This window comes from Dreissena polymorpha, chromosome 11 (genome assembly GCF_020536995.1).
Source record: "Dreissena polymorpha isolate Duluth1 chromosome 11, UMN_Dpol_1.0, whole genome shotgun sequence".
NCBI classification, from domain to species: domain Eukaryota; kingdom Metazoa; phylum Mollusca; class Bivalvia; order Myida; family Dreissenidae; genus Dreissena; species Dreissena polymorpha.
Genome location: NC_068365.1, coordinates 7,101,419 through 7,117,704, shown reverse-complemented (window position 1 = coordinate 7,117,704; position 16,286 = coordinate 7,101,419). Strand labels below are relative to the sequence as shown.

The 16,286-nt window shown below is 34.2% G+C and overlaps 1 protein-coding gene and 2 non-coding genes across 6 annotated transcripts; 1 reads left to right on the top strand and 2 right to left on the bottom strand.

Moving 5' to 3' along the window:
• Positions 1-781: 781 nt before the first annotated feature.
• Positions 782-853, bottom strand: Trnap-ugg (transfer RNA proline (anticodon UGG)). The gene has a single exon. It is a non-coding gene; the product is annotated as a tRNA-Pro (tRNA).
• Positions 854-874: 21 nt separating this feature from the next.
• LOC127850991 (BAG family molecular chaperone regulator 2-like) lies at positions 875-15,493 on the top strand. Of its 4 annotated transcripts, XM_052384406.1 has the most exons (3): positions 875-1,115; positions 4,852-5,285; positions 13,384-15,493. In XM_052384406.1, exons 1-3 carry the CDS (start codon positions 944-946, stop codon positions 13,837-13,839), a joined length of 1,062 nt encoding a protein of 353 aa, XP_052240366.1. In that variant the 5' UTR covers positions 875-943; the 3' UTR covers positions 13,840-15,493. The 4 variants fall into 4 exon arrangements, with proteins under 4 accessions (XP_052240366.1, XP_052240365.1, XP_052240362.1 ...); XM_052384405.1 differs by lacking the exon at positions 4,852-5,285 and having other exon boundaries at positions 879-1,115; positions 12,950-15,493; XM_052384402.1 differs by lacking the exon at positions 13,384-15,493 and having other exon boundaries at positions 883-1,115; positions 4,852-6,123.
• Trnap-ugg (transfer RNA proline (anticodon UGG)) lies at positions 8,887-8,958 on the bottom strand. Its single transcript has one exon. It is a non-coding gene; the product is annotated as a tRNA-Pro (tRNA).
• Positions 15,494-16,286: the final 793 nt, after the last annotated feature.

The following is a 16,286-nucleotide window of genomic DNA, read 5'->3' as shown; positions in this document are numbered from 1 at the left end:
GATAAAACTGTGATAATTATAGTATATTTACAATTAGTCTAATTTCTCAAAGATACATAATTTATTGTCGTAATTAACTTACGCTCATTCTCGCCGACAAACAAATTATTTTCAATTAAGAACCGACGCAATCAGTTATTTGTGAGTTAAACAATTTAGAATTATTATAAAATAAGGCGCAATCAATATTTGTATGATATGTTTGTATGTACGTAAAATAAACGAAATCCTTTAAAGTTGTAATTGCAGACTTAACTAAGAAAATAACAGAAGTACATTTCATATATATTTTTTCTTCTGATTTTCGATTTCGTTTTGACTATCTGTGGGGCCGTTTTGACTAAATGTGGGGCCGTTTTGACTATCTGTGGGGCCGTTTTGACTAAATATGGGGCCGTTTTGACCAAATGTGGGGCCGTTTTGACCAACTTAAAAACTGTCTATGAGGCCGTTTTGTACAAAGTGGGGCCGTTTTGACCAAATTTGGGGCCGTTTTGACCAAGTTTTCGGTCATTTTGACTAGGGGCCGTTTTGACTTGAGGCCGTTTTGACTGTAAACCGAGTATTTCTGTATCGTCGTCCCTCATTTCCCCCCCAACGGCCACCCCGGGATTGATGATGATGATTGCATTGTTTTATGTCGAAACATTACTTACATCATTTCAGCGTCTAAGTCATGTTTGTTTGAAACATGAAATGTTTTGACATTATTCGACTTACACGTGCAACCTGTAATATCCATTTTTTTTAATGATCGCTAAATTAAAACAATAAAAGTAGAGGGCCGCACCGGGATTTGAACCCGGGACCTCTCGCACCCAAAGCGAGAATCATACCCCTAGACCATGCGGCCGCACATAATCATATGTGCTGATGTTGGATTTATAAAGGCAAACAGTTTACCGTATCAACTATCCATACGGAAGTTAACAGTGTTTACAAAATGGCAGACAGTTACGACAAGGAAAATAATTTACAGAAAGTTCTTCTCTCTGTGGAAAAAAGAGTTGAGTCACTGAGAGAAAAAGCTCATGAAATTCAAAGCGAAAAAGAAAATCTCCTGTCAATGTTGCAGGATTTGCAAGATAACTTATCACTTCAGAACATTCCAGAAGGTAATGATAGCATGTGTTTTCGCGACCTATCAGCGCGATCGCCAGATCAGTTAACAAGGTGAAACCAGTGCGGGAATCCTGGATCATATACGAAACTAACATTTTGACGATTGTGGTCTTTGAATACTTTTTTATATAGAACATTGGGGTTTTCTCAAACAATCTAGAGAGCGTCGACACATTATAATAATGAATTCCTTATACTGTATCATGTGTATCCCTGATCAGGCTGATGTGGTTTTATAAATTTAGTATCAAATTTTATTTAATCACACGCAAAACCATAAACCAATTGATGTACAGTCAAACCTGAATTCAGCGGTCAGTGAAGGGAAATGACCAAAGTGACCGTTGTCCACAGGTGACCGTTGAATTCGGATCACAATTTTAAGATGGTTTGTCAGTTGGTAGTATTGCTACGTCGTTACACCACCCAGTCGTTTGCATACAGTGTTAAACAAATGCTCATTGCCATTAACTAAGCATAATAACAGAATTAACTTGCATTGAATAATACAGAATAATATCTTATAGATTGATTTAATTTCATATTGTTATTAAACTAAAGCAATGACTATCAACGCTAGTATAATTGTTTACTCATGCATCTCGATCATTCAGTAAATAAAACTTGTCAAGTGCCGTTGACGTCACGTCCGTACAAGTCTAAAAGTGGATTCGCTTTCATAAACCGATAGTACGGTGATATTGTACCGTTTTAATTCAAAGAAAAAGACACAACAAATTTGTTAAAATTTATTCGTACGCAAACATCACACAAAATGCATTTTAATTCAACAACCTTTCCGTACAAAAATGTACCAGATAGTTTATATGCCGTCCTATGAAGAAAAGAAGGCAGTCTTTCCAGCGGTTATCAATCTTTGGGGTATAATTGTAATTATTTGTAGACACGTCCGATTTCTACTTTCATTTTCAATGTATTCAACTCACAATGCCCCAAAAACTCGGTGCATCGCTTTGAACAGCCATAACTTCATCAATTGAGCAGCGATTTTCACGAACTCAGTCTTATTCAATGCAAAAATGAATGAACTTTGATCAGCAATTCAGTAATTGTTTGTTGCTATGTACATGTACCTTTTTGATTTCCATTTGTATCAATAATATAATAACCTTAGTATATTTTTATTATATTATATATGTCATTCCCTAAATTACCTTATTGAGTTAAAAAACCGGGGGTGAAAACCCCAATTAAGCTCAAAAGTAGGGGGTGAAAATTTTTGCTAAAACTATTGAATTTACAAAAACCCTATTGTTGTCAAAAACAGGGGGTGAATTACCAAATAACCCCAAAAGTTATCTATAGCCCTGTGTATCTCCTGTGTTGCAAGTATGTAAGTTAATGTCTGAGCATGCTGGTTTTAAAATGTATCAGTGTTTGGAAGCATGCTGACGTGGATCACTGGGATGTCAATATTTACACATTCGAGACCAACGTCAATCGCTTTTATGCCATATACCACAGGAGTTTGAAATTCTATCCATAAAGCTAATCTAATGGCTAAATAATAAAAAAATATACCCCTATATAGCAGTGTTTTTTTAATGGCAATTTGGGGGCCGATATTCCCCTCAAAAATAGTATATTTTTTCCCCCATTTTTTTTGAAAAAACTGCCTCATGATGTATATATATCTCAAATTCATTTTATAAACATCTAACAAGGTATATAACTATAATTAATAAAAAAAAATATTATTATAAAGAGTTATATTAAATTAGGTTTTCCCAAATCAGTGGACTTCATGAATTAATTTTTTTTCCAAAATGGCCAAGAAAAGGCCTGATGTATCTATATTGTGTCAATATTTGTTGATAAAAACATTCCAATTTGGCCAATTTCATTTATAAAAAATTCTCAAATTTGCCATTTTATTGATTAAAAAAATCCCAAATAGACTCTAATTAGCTTGGAAAACTGATACTGTGCATGACGGCTGAACTGACTGAAACTATTGTTTAACAAATCATTGATATATATTTAAGAAAAAGAACAGAGGCATTCAGCTGTGAATATTACATTCATACATACATGTGTATTCATATAATAAATATCATTACATATAAAAGAATGACTTCTTAAGTTTTCCCTTTTCCTAAAAAACGACTAAAAAACGTTTTTCCCCTTTGGACGGGCCCCGCCACCATTCCCCTATAGGTGAAAAAAAACACTGTATAGTATAAGGTACTATTGAGGGTATAGGTTTTTGTGCATATACAGCCATGGTAGCGCCGGACCAGCACAGTATGGTGGGGTGTTAACCTGTCCTCTATAAAGGCTCACAAGGTTTTGTGGTCTGACTCTCGTTAGCGCCTAGGGTAGCTCTTCATTTCACTATCTTCAAGACTCAATTTTTCAAAGTTTTGAAAAGTTAGGTATAAACATCCGATAACCTTGTAATACCACAAATTCATTTTCTTTTAAAGTCTGGCAAATATTGATGAGAAATGTTTTTAACAATTTCATACACACTAAAAGTAGGCCATTTTTTCATAAATGTAGTGTACAGTGAATTATAGGAAAGGGTTATCGCATTGAAAATGCACAAAGCAGGTAACACGATATGCGCAGAGCAGTCACTGTTCAGATAAAATTTTAAGAACAGATGGATGAGCAAATTTAAATTAAGATTAAATGCATGGCAATATAAAGCAATGTTTAATGGTGTTTTGGGCAGTCTTGCATAAATGTTTGTCCCAGGCAATCTCGATTGGTTTGCGATAGGCAGCCTTTGTCAAATTTATGCGTAGAAATACTCTTCATTAAGCATTTTTGAGAGCCCTGTGTATGTATTCATATTGTGAAATTCATAAAAATCACATCATAGCAAATCAAAACATCTTTATATACACATGTTTGTACATAAACTCTGTACGATTTGCATGTCGACCAATTTAAAGGGGCCTTTTCACAGATTTTGGCATTTTTTAACTTATTCATTAAATGCTTTATATCGATAAATGTAAACATTGGATCGTAAAAGCTCCAGTAAAAAATAAAGAATAACATTAAAAAAAGGAAAAGAACATTGCCTGACCAGGTTTCGAACCAGTGACCCCAGGAGTCCTGCCAGAGTCCTGAAGTAAAAACGCTTTAGCCTACTGAGCTATTCCGCCAAGTACATATATTTGAAGTATTTTATACCTTATATAAGCAATCTTCGTAGTTTCACAAAATTTAACGACAAAAACAGAACTCTCCAAATTATTCAATCGTTTAGCGTTGCAACGCTTTATAATTTTTAGGTTTTAAAATCGTCAAAAGATGCATATAATGGCTATATTAGACCATGGTAAATGTTCAGTATTACTGTTTCCTCACAAATATCATAACTAAAACGAAAATTTGCGAATCTGAAACAACTTTTTTCAATTTTGTCAATTTACCAAAGCGTGAAAAGATCCCTTTAATGGTTTGAAGATTATAGAACATAGTGGTGTTAACTGGTGAAATTTGTTTGTTGTTTAAAAGGGAAATTTCTTCTTACTTCACCTCATTGTTAAATTATGTTGGTTACTAGGGTGGGGGGGAGAGGGGTATTATATAATGAAAACTATCTTATGATGCAAACCTCCTGAAAGATATAATGTTGTTTTTCAATAAAGTTTCAGAATTATTTATTGTTTTTTGTGTGTAAAATATTAAAAAAAGAAGTCACTTCAGATTGATAAATTGTAACTTTACCATTTGGGTTATTTACAATTTCAGGTTTTCGTGAAGATCTGGAGTTTCACACAGAGCGTCTGATTATACGATGTCTGACAGTTGACGTGTCTGTTTCCATACCCAGGGATGAAAGCCAGGAAAATGCCTACAAAAATGTGAACAGCATCCTACAGGACCTGGCACAAAAGTGCAAACACGATCCTCACAGTCATTTTGAAGTTTTGGAGTCATATTTAAATGCTTCGCTGGCAGACCCAGTCAGCTCCCATGTGGACTCCCGATTTCAGTCCAAACTGCTGGGATGTGGTCTGGATGACCAGAAATTCTTTCGCAAAAAACTCGAACAGTTGCACATCTCAACAAAAACTAAAATCCATCATTCCAGTTCTCATTCTGCAAGTTTAAGCAAGAGTGTGGTCTATGATAAAGTGAGTGCTCAAGGTACAGGTGCCAACACACAGAATGGGAATGACAAGGTCTCAGAAACAACAAGGGATACACATAGGCAAGATGTTAAAAATGAGCCTGACAATGCTCAACCTTTACATAATGAAACTAATTCCAGTGGAAGGGAACACACTGCTGATTCTGTGGTCAGGGAAAACTGGCATTGTCATGATATAAATTATCAGAGTTGTTCAGATGGGATAAGAGTAAATGGGGTTGATAATGACATAAGAGTTTGTGGAGATAGTGATGGGACCAGAGTTAATGTGGACGATGATGGGATAAGAGTAAATGGGGATGATAATGACATAAGAGTTTGTGGAGATAGTGATGGGACCAGAGTTAAAGTTGATGATGATGGGATAAGAGTAAATGGGGATGATGATGGGATAAGAGTTAATGTGGATGCTGATGGGATAAGAGTTCGTGTGGATGCTGATGGGATACGAGAAAATGGGGATGACGATGGGATAAGAGTGATAAGACTGAATCCGGATGAAAATGGAACTAGGGTTCACGGAGATTGTGATGGAATAAGAGTAAATGCATATTAGTTACTTATAATCAGTCTTGTTTAATACTGTTTATTTATGCCAAAGTGAGTGAAGCCCAAATAGTTAATATTTAAAGATGATAACAATATTGCTTAAAAGGTATTGACTTGAACAATGAAGGATGTAACAAAGCTTTTTGAAGTTTAAATATTCAGTATTTGTTACTTTACTCAACAGTGTTACCTTCTGGCTGTTTTATTATTTATGCTGTTTCTTGTAGTAATGAAAAAATGAAATTTTAGATATCTTGGATAGAGTGGTTTAGGCAAATATTGATTGTCTTTTGAAATAAAAACCGAATTTTTGCCAAGTTCCCCAAAACTGATTATTATTAATAAAGTCACAGTTTTGCAATTTATTATTAATAAAGTCAAAGTTTTGCAGACACCCAAGATAAGAACAATCACTGGTGTTTTAATTCAATATGTGTATACAAGGAAGTACAATAATAATAAAATAATCACCATTAATGCACATTGTAGTAAATTTTATTCATTATTTTTATTTGTTTTCATTCAATATATACTGCTATTTTTATTTGCAAAGTCAAAATGTGCGTGAGAGTCAAGTGCATCTCCCTCCACATGATATACAAAATATTAAGTATTTATTAAATAATTTCTTTCAGAATTAGTCTCTCAAAGTCCAATTTCACAACAATTGGAAAAGAAATTGTATTAATGCAATGCCATACGTTAATATGATTATGATAAGACAGGACTCTGGCAAAATTGTGCTTAATGCATGTACGTTAAGTTTTATCCCAGAATAGCCTGTATAGTCCGTATACATGTAGGCTAATCAGGGACGACACATTCCGCTTTTATGGAATTTTTTCGATTAAAGAGAGTCTTTTCTAAACAAAATCCAGTCTAGACGGAAAGTGTCCTTTCTTATAAGCCTGTGCTTACTTCACAGGCTTATCTGGGGCGATGCTTTACGAAACTGTATGGAGGAACAAGAGGTTTTGCCATGGGAAACACCCGTTCAGAAAATAAATGACATGTCACTATTCTGGTGAAATCTTAAAATCTTGGGAAAAGATTCAGGAAAAAAATGTGTACACATTATATGGCGAATTAGGACGGTACCTCTTATCTGCCATACGAAAATTGCACATATTTAAATATTTGTTAAAAATAATATCATGCACAAATGAGTCTTTCTCTTAAGCACCCTTCATGGAAAACGTCTAAAAACTCGCTACGGAGACCTTAAATGCCGTCGAAATAGAACAATAAGACATTAAATCTATATCATTTGGTCTCGCTGAATCCAAATCCAGTGCTACTTTTCCGTTACCCGTTACAGGTACCGTATATTTAAATATATTTTATTATTACAAACAATACTGATACAATGAAATAATTAATTCGTCAAGACTAGAAACATATTGCAGCATCAAGAATACGTTTAATACAGAACACTATCTGGACAATTTAAACTTTGTATGCTGAATGTCGTAGAAAATGAATATCATTTCTTATTAATATGCACAATTTACAAAGATATACGAAAACATATTAACATTTTATTTAATAATACATAAACAGTCCATTATTTATAGCCTCGTTTAAAAGTATTTGTAAATTTTGGCAAAAAAGTTATAATCAATATGTAAATGTATTTCATTAAGCACCCTTTTTGGAAAACGTCCAAAAACTCACCACGGAGACCTTAAATTCCGTCGAAATAGATTTGATCATTACAAACAACAGATAACGAAATAATTCGTCAAGACTAGATACATATTACCGCATCAAGAATACGTTTAATACAGAATAATTTAATTAAATATTGTCATATGAACGTCGTAATAAATTAATATTATTTCTTATTACTATGCTCAATATAAAAAGATATGAAACATAACTAATACACATATGTAGAGCTGTACATTTATTGAAAATCTAAATATCAACTGATATAATTGATATTCGCTTACCTAAATTGCATGTTCGGTGTTGCCATCTCTCACAAAGGTCGCATGAAATTCCCTGTTGACGCGGTCGAACTGATAAATCACACTCAATACACTTATCCTCCATTGCACAATTATACACTCAAATATATCCGTATAGAAACAAATAGATCATAATAATGAACTACATGCTCTTTCGCCGATATTTATATGATCGGGAAATAATTGATTTAGAGAATATTATTAACACTTATGCAGATTATGCTCAACAGTTTGCTTTAAACAATACATCTAAAGCACCTTTAATTCCTTTTAAGTTAACTTCAATTAAAACTGCAAATAAGATCACAAGTTATCATTAACCTTTTGATTGTGATAAAACTGTGATAATTATAGTATATTTACAATTAGTCTAATTTCTCAAAGATACATAATTTATTGTCGTAATTAACTTACGCTCATTCTCGCCGACAAACAAATTATTTTCAATTAAGAACCGACGCAATCAGTTATTTGTGAGTTAAACAATTTAGAATTATTATAAAATAAGGCGCAATCAATATTTGTATGATATGTTTGTATGTACGTAAAATAAACGAAATCCTTTAAAGTTGTAATTGCAGACTTAACTAAGAAAATAACAGAAGTACATTTCATATATATTTTTTCTTCTGATTTTCGATTTCGTTTTGACTATCTGTGGGGCCGTTTTGACTAAATGTGGGGCCGTTTTGAATATCTGTGGGGCCGTTTTGACTAAATATGGGGCCGTTTTGACCAAATGTGGGGCCGTTTTGACCAACTTAAAAACTGTCTATGAGGCCGTTTTGTACAAAGTGGGGCCGTTTTGACCAAATTTGGGGCCGTTTTGACCAAGTTTTCGGTCATTTTGACTAGGGGCCGTTTTGACTTGAGGCCGTTTTGACTGTAAACCGAGTATTTCTGTATCGTCGTCCCTCATTTCCCCCCAACGGCCACCCCGGGATTGATGATGATGATTGCATTGTTTTATGTCGAAACATTACTTACATCATTTCAGCGTCTAAGTCATGTTTGTTTGAAACATGAAATGTTTTGACATTATTCGACTTACACGTGCAACCTGTAATATCCATTTTTTTTTAATGATCGCTAAATTAAAACAATAAAAGTAGAGGGCCGCACCGGGATTTGAACCCGGGACCTCTCGCACCCAAAGCGAGAATCATACCCCTAGACCATGCGGCCGCACATAATCATATGTGCTGATGTTGGATTTATGAAGGCAAACAGTTTACCGTATCAACTTTCCATACGGAAGTTAACAGTGTTTACAAAATGGCAGACAGTTACGACAAGGAAAATAATTTACAGAAAGTTCTTCTCTCTGTGGAAAAAAGAGTTGAGTCACTGAGAGAAAAAGCTCATGAAATTCAAAGCGAAAAAGAAAATCTCCTGTCAATGTTGCAGGATTTGCAAGATAACTTATCACTTCAGAACATTCCAGAAGGTAATGATAGCATGTGTTTTCGCGACCTATCAGCGCGATCGCCAGATCAGTTAACAAGGTGAAACCAGTGCGGGAATCCTGGATCATATACGAAACTAACATTTTGACGATTGTGGTCTTTGAATACTTTTTTATATAGAACATTGGGGTTTTCTCAAACAATCTAGAGAGCGTCCACACATTATAATAATGAATTCCTTATACTGTATCATGTGTATCCCTGATCAGGCTGATGTGGTTTTATAAATTTAGTATCAAATTTTATTTAATCACACGCAAAACCATAAACCAATTGATGTACAGTCAAACCTGAATTCAGCGGTCAGTGAAGGGAAATGACCAAAGTGACCGTTGTCCACAGGTGACCGTTGAATTCGGATCACAATTTTAAGATGGTTTGTCAGTTGGTAGTATTGCTACGTCGTTACACCACCCAGTCGTTTGCATACAGTGTTAAACAAATGCTCATTGCCATTAACTAAGCATAATAACAGAATTAACTTGCATTGAATAATACAGAATAATATCTTATAGATTGATTTAATTTCATATTGTTATTAAACTAAAGCAATGACTATCAACGCTAGTATAATTGTTTACTCATGCATCTCGATCATTCAGTAAATAAAACTTGTCAAGTGCCGTTGACGTCACGTCCGTACAAGTCTAAAAGTGGATTCGCTTTCATAAACCGATAGTACGGTGATATTGTACCGTTTTAATTCAAAGAAAAAGACACAACAAATTTGTTAAAATTTATTCGTACGCAAACATCACACAAAATGCATTTTAATTCAACAACCTTTCCGTACAAAAATGTACCAGATAGTTTATATGCCGTCCTATGAAGAAAAGAAGGCAGTCTTTCCAGCGGTTATCAATCTTTGGGGTATAATTGTAATTATTTGTAGACACGTCCGATTTCTACTTTCATTTTCAATGTATTCAACTCACAATGCCCCAAAAACTCGGTGCATCGCTTTGAACAGCCATAACTTCATCAATTGAGCAGCGATTTTCACGAACTCAGTCTTATTCAATGCAAAAATGAATGAACTTTGATCAGCAATTCAGTAATTGTTTGTTGCTTTGTACATGTACCTTTTCGATTTCCATTTGTATAAATAATATAATAACCTTAGTATATTTTTATTATATTATATATGTCATTCCCTAAATTACCTAATTGAGTTAAAAAACCGGGGGTGAAAACCCCAATTAAGCTCAAAAGTAGGGGGTGAAAATTTTTGCTAAAACTCTATTGAATTTACAAAAACCCTATTGTTGTCAAAAACAGGGGGTGAATTACCAAATAACCCCAAAAGTTATCTATAGCCCTGTGTATCTCCTGTGTTGCAAGTATGTAAGTTAATGTCTGAGCATGCTGGTTTTAAAATGTATCAGTGTTTGGAAGCATGCTGACGTGGATCACTGGGATGTCAATATTTACACATTCGAGACCAACGTCAATCGCTTTTATGCCATATACCACAGGAGTTTGAAATTCTATCCATAAAGCTAATCTAATGGCTAAATAATAAAAAAATATACCCCTATATAGCAGTGTTTTTTTAATGGCAATTTGGGGGCCGATATTCCCCTCAAAAATAGTATATTTTTTCCCCCATTTTTTTTGAAAAAACTGCCTCATGATGTATATATATCTCAAATTCATTTTATAAACATCTAACAAGGTATATAACTATAATTAATAAAAAAAAATTATTATTATAAAGAGTTATATTAAATTAGGTTTTCCCAAATCAGTGGTCTTCATGAATTAATTTTTTTTCCAAAATGGCCAAGAAAAGGCCTGATGTATCTATATTGTGACAAATTTTTGTTGATAAAAACATTCCAATTTGGCCAATTTCATTTATAAAAAATTCTCAAATTTGCCATTTTATTGATTAAAAAAATCCCAATTAGACTCTAATTAGCTTGGAAAACTGATACTGTGCATGACGGCTGAACTGACTGAAACTAATGTTGAACAAATCATTGATATATATTTAAGAAAAAGAACAGAGGCATTCAGCTGTGAATATTACATTCATACATACATGTGTATTCATATAATAAATATCATTACATATAAAAGAATGACTTCTTAAGTTTTCCCTTTTCCTAAAAAACGACGCATTTTTCCCCTTTGGACGGGCCCCGCCACCATTCCCCTATAGGTGAAAAAAAAACACTGTATAGTATAAGGTACTATTGAGGGTATAGGTTTTTGTGCATATACAGCCATGGTAGCGCCGGACCAGCACAGTATGGTGGGGTGTTAACCTGTCCTCTATAAAGGCTCACAAGGTTTTGTGGTCTGACTCTCGTTAGCGCCTAGGGTAGCTCTTCATTTCACTATCTTCAAGACTCAATTTTTCAAAGTTTTGAAAAGTTAAGTATAAACATCCGATAACCTTGTAATACCACAAATTCATTTTTTTTTAAAGTCTGGCAAATATTGATGAGAAATGTTTTTAACAATTTCATACACACTAAAAGTAGGCCATTTTTTCATAAATGTAGTTTACAGTGAATTATAGGAAAGGGTTATGGCATTGAAAATGCACAAAGCAGGTAACACGATATGCGCAGAGCAGTCACTGTTCAGATAAAATTTTAAGAACAGATGGATGAGCAAATTTAAATTAAGATTAAATGCATGGCAATATAAAGCAATGTTTAATGGTGTTTTGGGCAGTCTTGCATAAATGTTTGTCCCAGGCAATCTCGATTGGTTTGCGATAGGCAGCTTTTGTCAAATTTATGCATAGAAATACTCTTCATTAAGCATTTTTGAGAGCCCTGTGTATGTATTCATATTGTGAAATTCATAAAAATCACATCATAGCAAATCAAAACATCTTTATATACACATGTTTGTACATAAACTCTGTACGATTTGCATGTCGACCAATTTAAAGGGGCCTTTTCACAGATTTTGGCATTTTTTAACTTATTCATTAAATGCTTTATATCGATAAATGTAAACATTGGATCGTAAAAGCTCCAGTAAAAAATCAAGAATAAAATTAAAAAAAGGAAAAGAACATTGCCCGGACCAGGTTTCGAACCAGTGACCCCAGGAGTCCTGCCAGAGTCCTGAAGTAAAAACGCTTTAGCCTACTGAGCTATTCCGCCAAGTACATATATTTGAAGTATTTTATACCTTATATAAGCAATCTTCGTAGTTTCACAAAATTTAACGACAAAAACAGAACTCTCCAAATTATTCAATCGTTTAGCGTTGCAACGCTTTATAATTTTTAGGTTTTAAAATCGTCAAAAGATGCATATAATGGCTATATTAGACCATGGTGAATGTTCAGTATTACTGTTTCCTCACAAATATCATAACTAAAACGAAAATTTGCGAATCTGAAACAACTTTTTTCAATTTTGTCAATTTACCAAAGCGTGAAAAGATCCCTTTAATGGTTTGAAGATTAGTGGTGTTAACTGGTGAAATTTGTTGTTTAAAAGGGAAATTTCTTCTTACTTCACCTCATTGTTAAATTATGTTGGTTACTAGGGTGGGGGGGGGGGGGAGAGGGGTATTATATAATGAAAACTATCTTATGATGCAAACCTCCTGAAAGATATAATGTTGTTTTTCAATAAAGTTTCAGAATTATTTATTGTTTTTTGTGTGTAAAATATTAAAAAAAGAAGTCACTTCAGATTGATAAATTGTAACTTTACCATTTGGGTTATTTACAATTTCAGGTTTTCGTGAAGATCTGGAGTTTCACACAGAGCGTCTGATTATACGATGTCTGACAGTTGACGTGTCTGTTTCCATACCCAGGGATGAAAGCCAGGAAAATGCCTACAAAAATGTGAACAGCATCCTACAGGACCTGGCACAAAAGTGCAAACACGATCCTCACAGTCATTTTGAAGTTTTGGAGTCATATTTAAATGCTTCGCTGGCAGACCCAGTCAGCTCCCATGTGGACTCCCGATTTCAGTCCAAACTGCTGGGATGTGGTCTGGATGACCAGAAATTCTTTCGCAAAAAACTCGAACAGTTGCACATCTCAACAAAAACTAAAATCCATCATTCCAGTTCTCATTCTGCAAGTTTAAGCAACAGTGTGGTCTGTGATAAAGTCAGTGCTCAAGGTACAGGTGCCAACACACAGAATGGGAATGACAAGGTCTCAGGAACAACAAGGGATACACATATCAGGCAAGATGTTAAAAATGAGCCTGACAATGCTCAACCATTACATAATGAAACCAATTCCAGTGCCTGGGAACACACAGCTGACTCTGTTGTAAGGGAAAACTGGCATTGTCATGATGTAAATTATCAGAGTTGTTCAGATGGGATAAGAGTTAATGGGGATGATAATGACATAAGAGTTTATGGAGATAGTGATGGGACTAGAGTTAATGTGGATGATGATGGGATAAGAGTAAATGGGAATGATAATGACATAAGAGTTTATGGAGATAGTGATGGGACTAGAGTTAATGTGGATGATGATGGGATAAGAGTAAATGGGAATGATAATGACATAAGAGTTTATGGAGATAGTGATGGGACCAGAGTTAATGTGGATGATGATGGGATAAGAGTAAATGGGGACAGTGTTTTTTTTCACTTATAGGGGAATGGTGGCGGGGCCCGTCCAAAGGGGAAAAAATGTGTCGTTTTTTAGGAAAAGGGGAAAATTAAAAATTCACTCTTTTACATGTAATGATGTTTATTATATAAATACACATGTTTGTATGAATATAATATTCACAGCAGAATGTCTCTGTCCTTTTTCTGAAATATATATCAATGATGTTTTCAACATTAGTTTCAGACAGTTCAGCCTACATGCACAGTCTCAGTTTTCTTAGCCATTTTGAGTCTAATTGAGTTTTTTAAATCGATTAAATGGCAAATTTGAGCATTTTTTATCAATAAAATGGACCAAATTGGAATGTTTTTATCAACAAATATTGACACAATATAGATACATCAGGCCTTTTCCTGGCCATTTTGGTAAAAAAATGCAATTCATGTGAAAAGTCCACTGATTTGGGAAAATCTAATCTAATTTAATATAACACTTCTTAATAATTAAAAATCATATAAATTATAGTTATATACTTTGTTAGTTATTTATGAAATAAATTTAAGATATATTTATCATGATTATGAAACAGTTCTTTGTAAAAAAAACAAAACAAGATGTGTTTGTGAAACACAATGTCCCCCTATATGACGTTTGACCTTGTAGGATGACCTTGACCTTGTGAAGGATGACCTTGACCTTTCACCACTCAAAATGTGCAGCTCCATGAGATACACATGCATGCCAAATATCAAGTTGCTATCTTCAATATTGCAAAAGTATTTATAAAATAAGCGATTTGGGCCACATATATTTGACCTCTGACCTTGAAGGATGACCTTGACCTTGACCTTTCACCACTCAAAATGTGCAGCTCCATGAGATACACATGCATGCCAAATATCAAGTTGCTATCTTCAATTGCAAAAGTATTCATAAAATGAGAGATTTTGGCCACATATATTTGACCTCTGACCTTGAAGGATGATCTTGACCTTGACCTTTCACCACTCAAAATGTGAAGCTTCATGAGATACACATGCATGCCAAATATGAAGTTGCTATCTTCAATGTAGCAAAAGTTATTGCAAAATGTTAAAGTTGGCGCAAACAGACCAACAGACCAACGGACCAACAGACAGACAGGGCAAAAACAATATGTCCCCCACTACTATAGTGGGGGACATAAAAAAAAAATGTTAACATCTGGAGGGGATTTTTTACCAAATGGGGGAAAAATATATACTCTTTTTTGAGGGGAATTCGGCCGAATATTGGCCCCGAAATTGCCATAAAAAAAACACCGAGGGATGATAATTTGTTTGTTGTTTCCCTATTATTTTCATGTATCTTGATTTACAAGCAGGATCTACTTTATTTGCAAAAGTTGCACATGTCTAATATTTGTTTGTTTTTGTTGCAAATTCCCTTGGTACTGATGCAAATGCCTGAAATTTATGAAAGCAGCAAATGTGTGTAATATTAGTAATGATGACTTTAGTATTTAAATGTACAGTTAAACATTCAATATTTTGACCTCTTGGTATGGTCTTCAAAAATGTGCCATATTAGAAAATTTCACAAATAGCAATATACACTGCTGTTACACTTTTATTATACTCGGCATAATTGTTGATGCTTTTAATTTATTAATCAATCAATCAGAAATGTTAATAAATCCAACCATTTTAAAATGGAATTACATGTTGTTGTTTTTGTCACATAGTGCACAGATAGATTACAAAGGATAGCATTAATGTATGTTTGTTTTGCATCAAGTTCAATATCGTGTCTATATACCAGTAACCTAAATGGATATACAAATAGACATCATATATATATAAATACATCAAAGAAGACAAGGAGAGTTATTACCCATTGCTTGTTTCACTTGTTATTTATGTCTTGGGTAAGCATATGCAGCCCATTAATTGTTAGATAATTTCATGTAAATGAAAGGCTAAGGTCCATATACGTCCATTGCATTTCATGTTACGTTGCTACCTTTGGCAACATGATTTTGCTTATGTTACCGTCGGAAATTGCATACCTCACCATTGAATAATTCAATGTATATTAACTCTTTCAGTGCTGGAACCGAATTTTGAAGGCCTTTGCAAACAGTTTGGATCCAGATGAGACGCCACAGAACATGGCGTCTCATCAGGATCCAAACTGTTTGCTATTCTTATAGTATTCTTTGAAAAAAAATAGAAGAAAATGCTAATTTTAGAAATTCAGCAGACGACATTTGAGCAGACGACAAATTTCCCAGCATGCAAAGGGTTAATATATTCACTTCAGTAGGGAAATCAGCACACGTTAGACCAGCGGACAGACAGTTCACAGTTAATTGTTGTCACAGGGCTGTTAGGCCGCTGCAATGATCTTGTTGTTCAATATATTTTACAGACATTGGAAAATGTTGTGTTAGAGTATAATATAAAAAAAAGAATTATAATGAAAACTCAAGTGGACTTGTGTAGGCTATT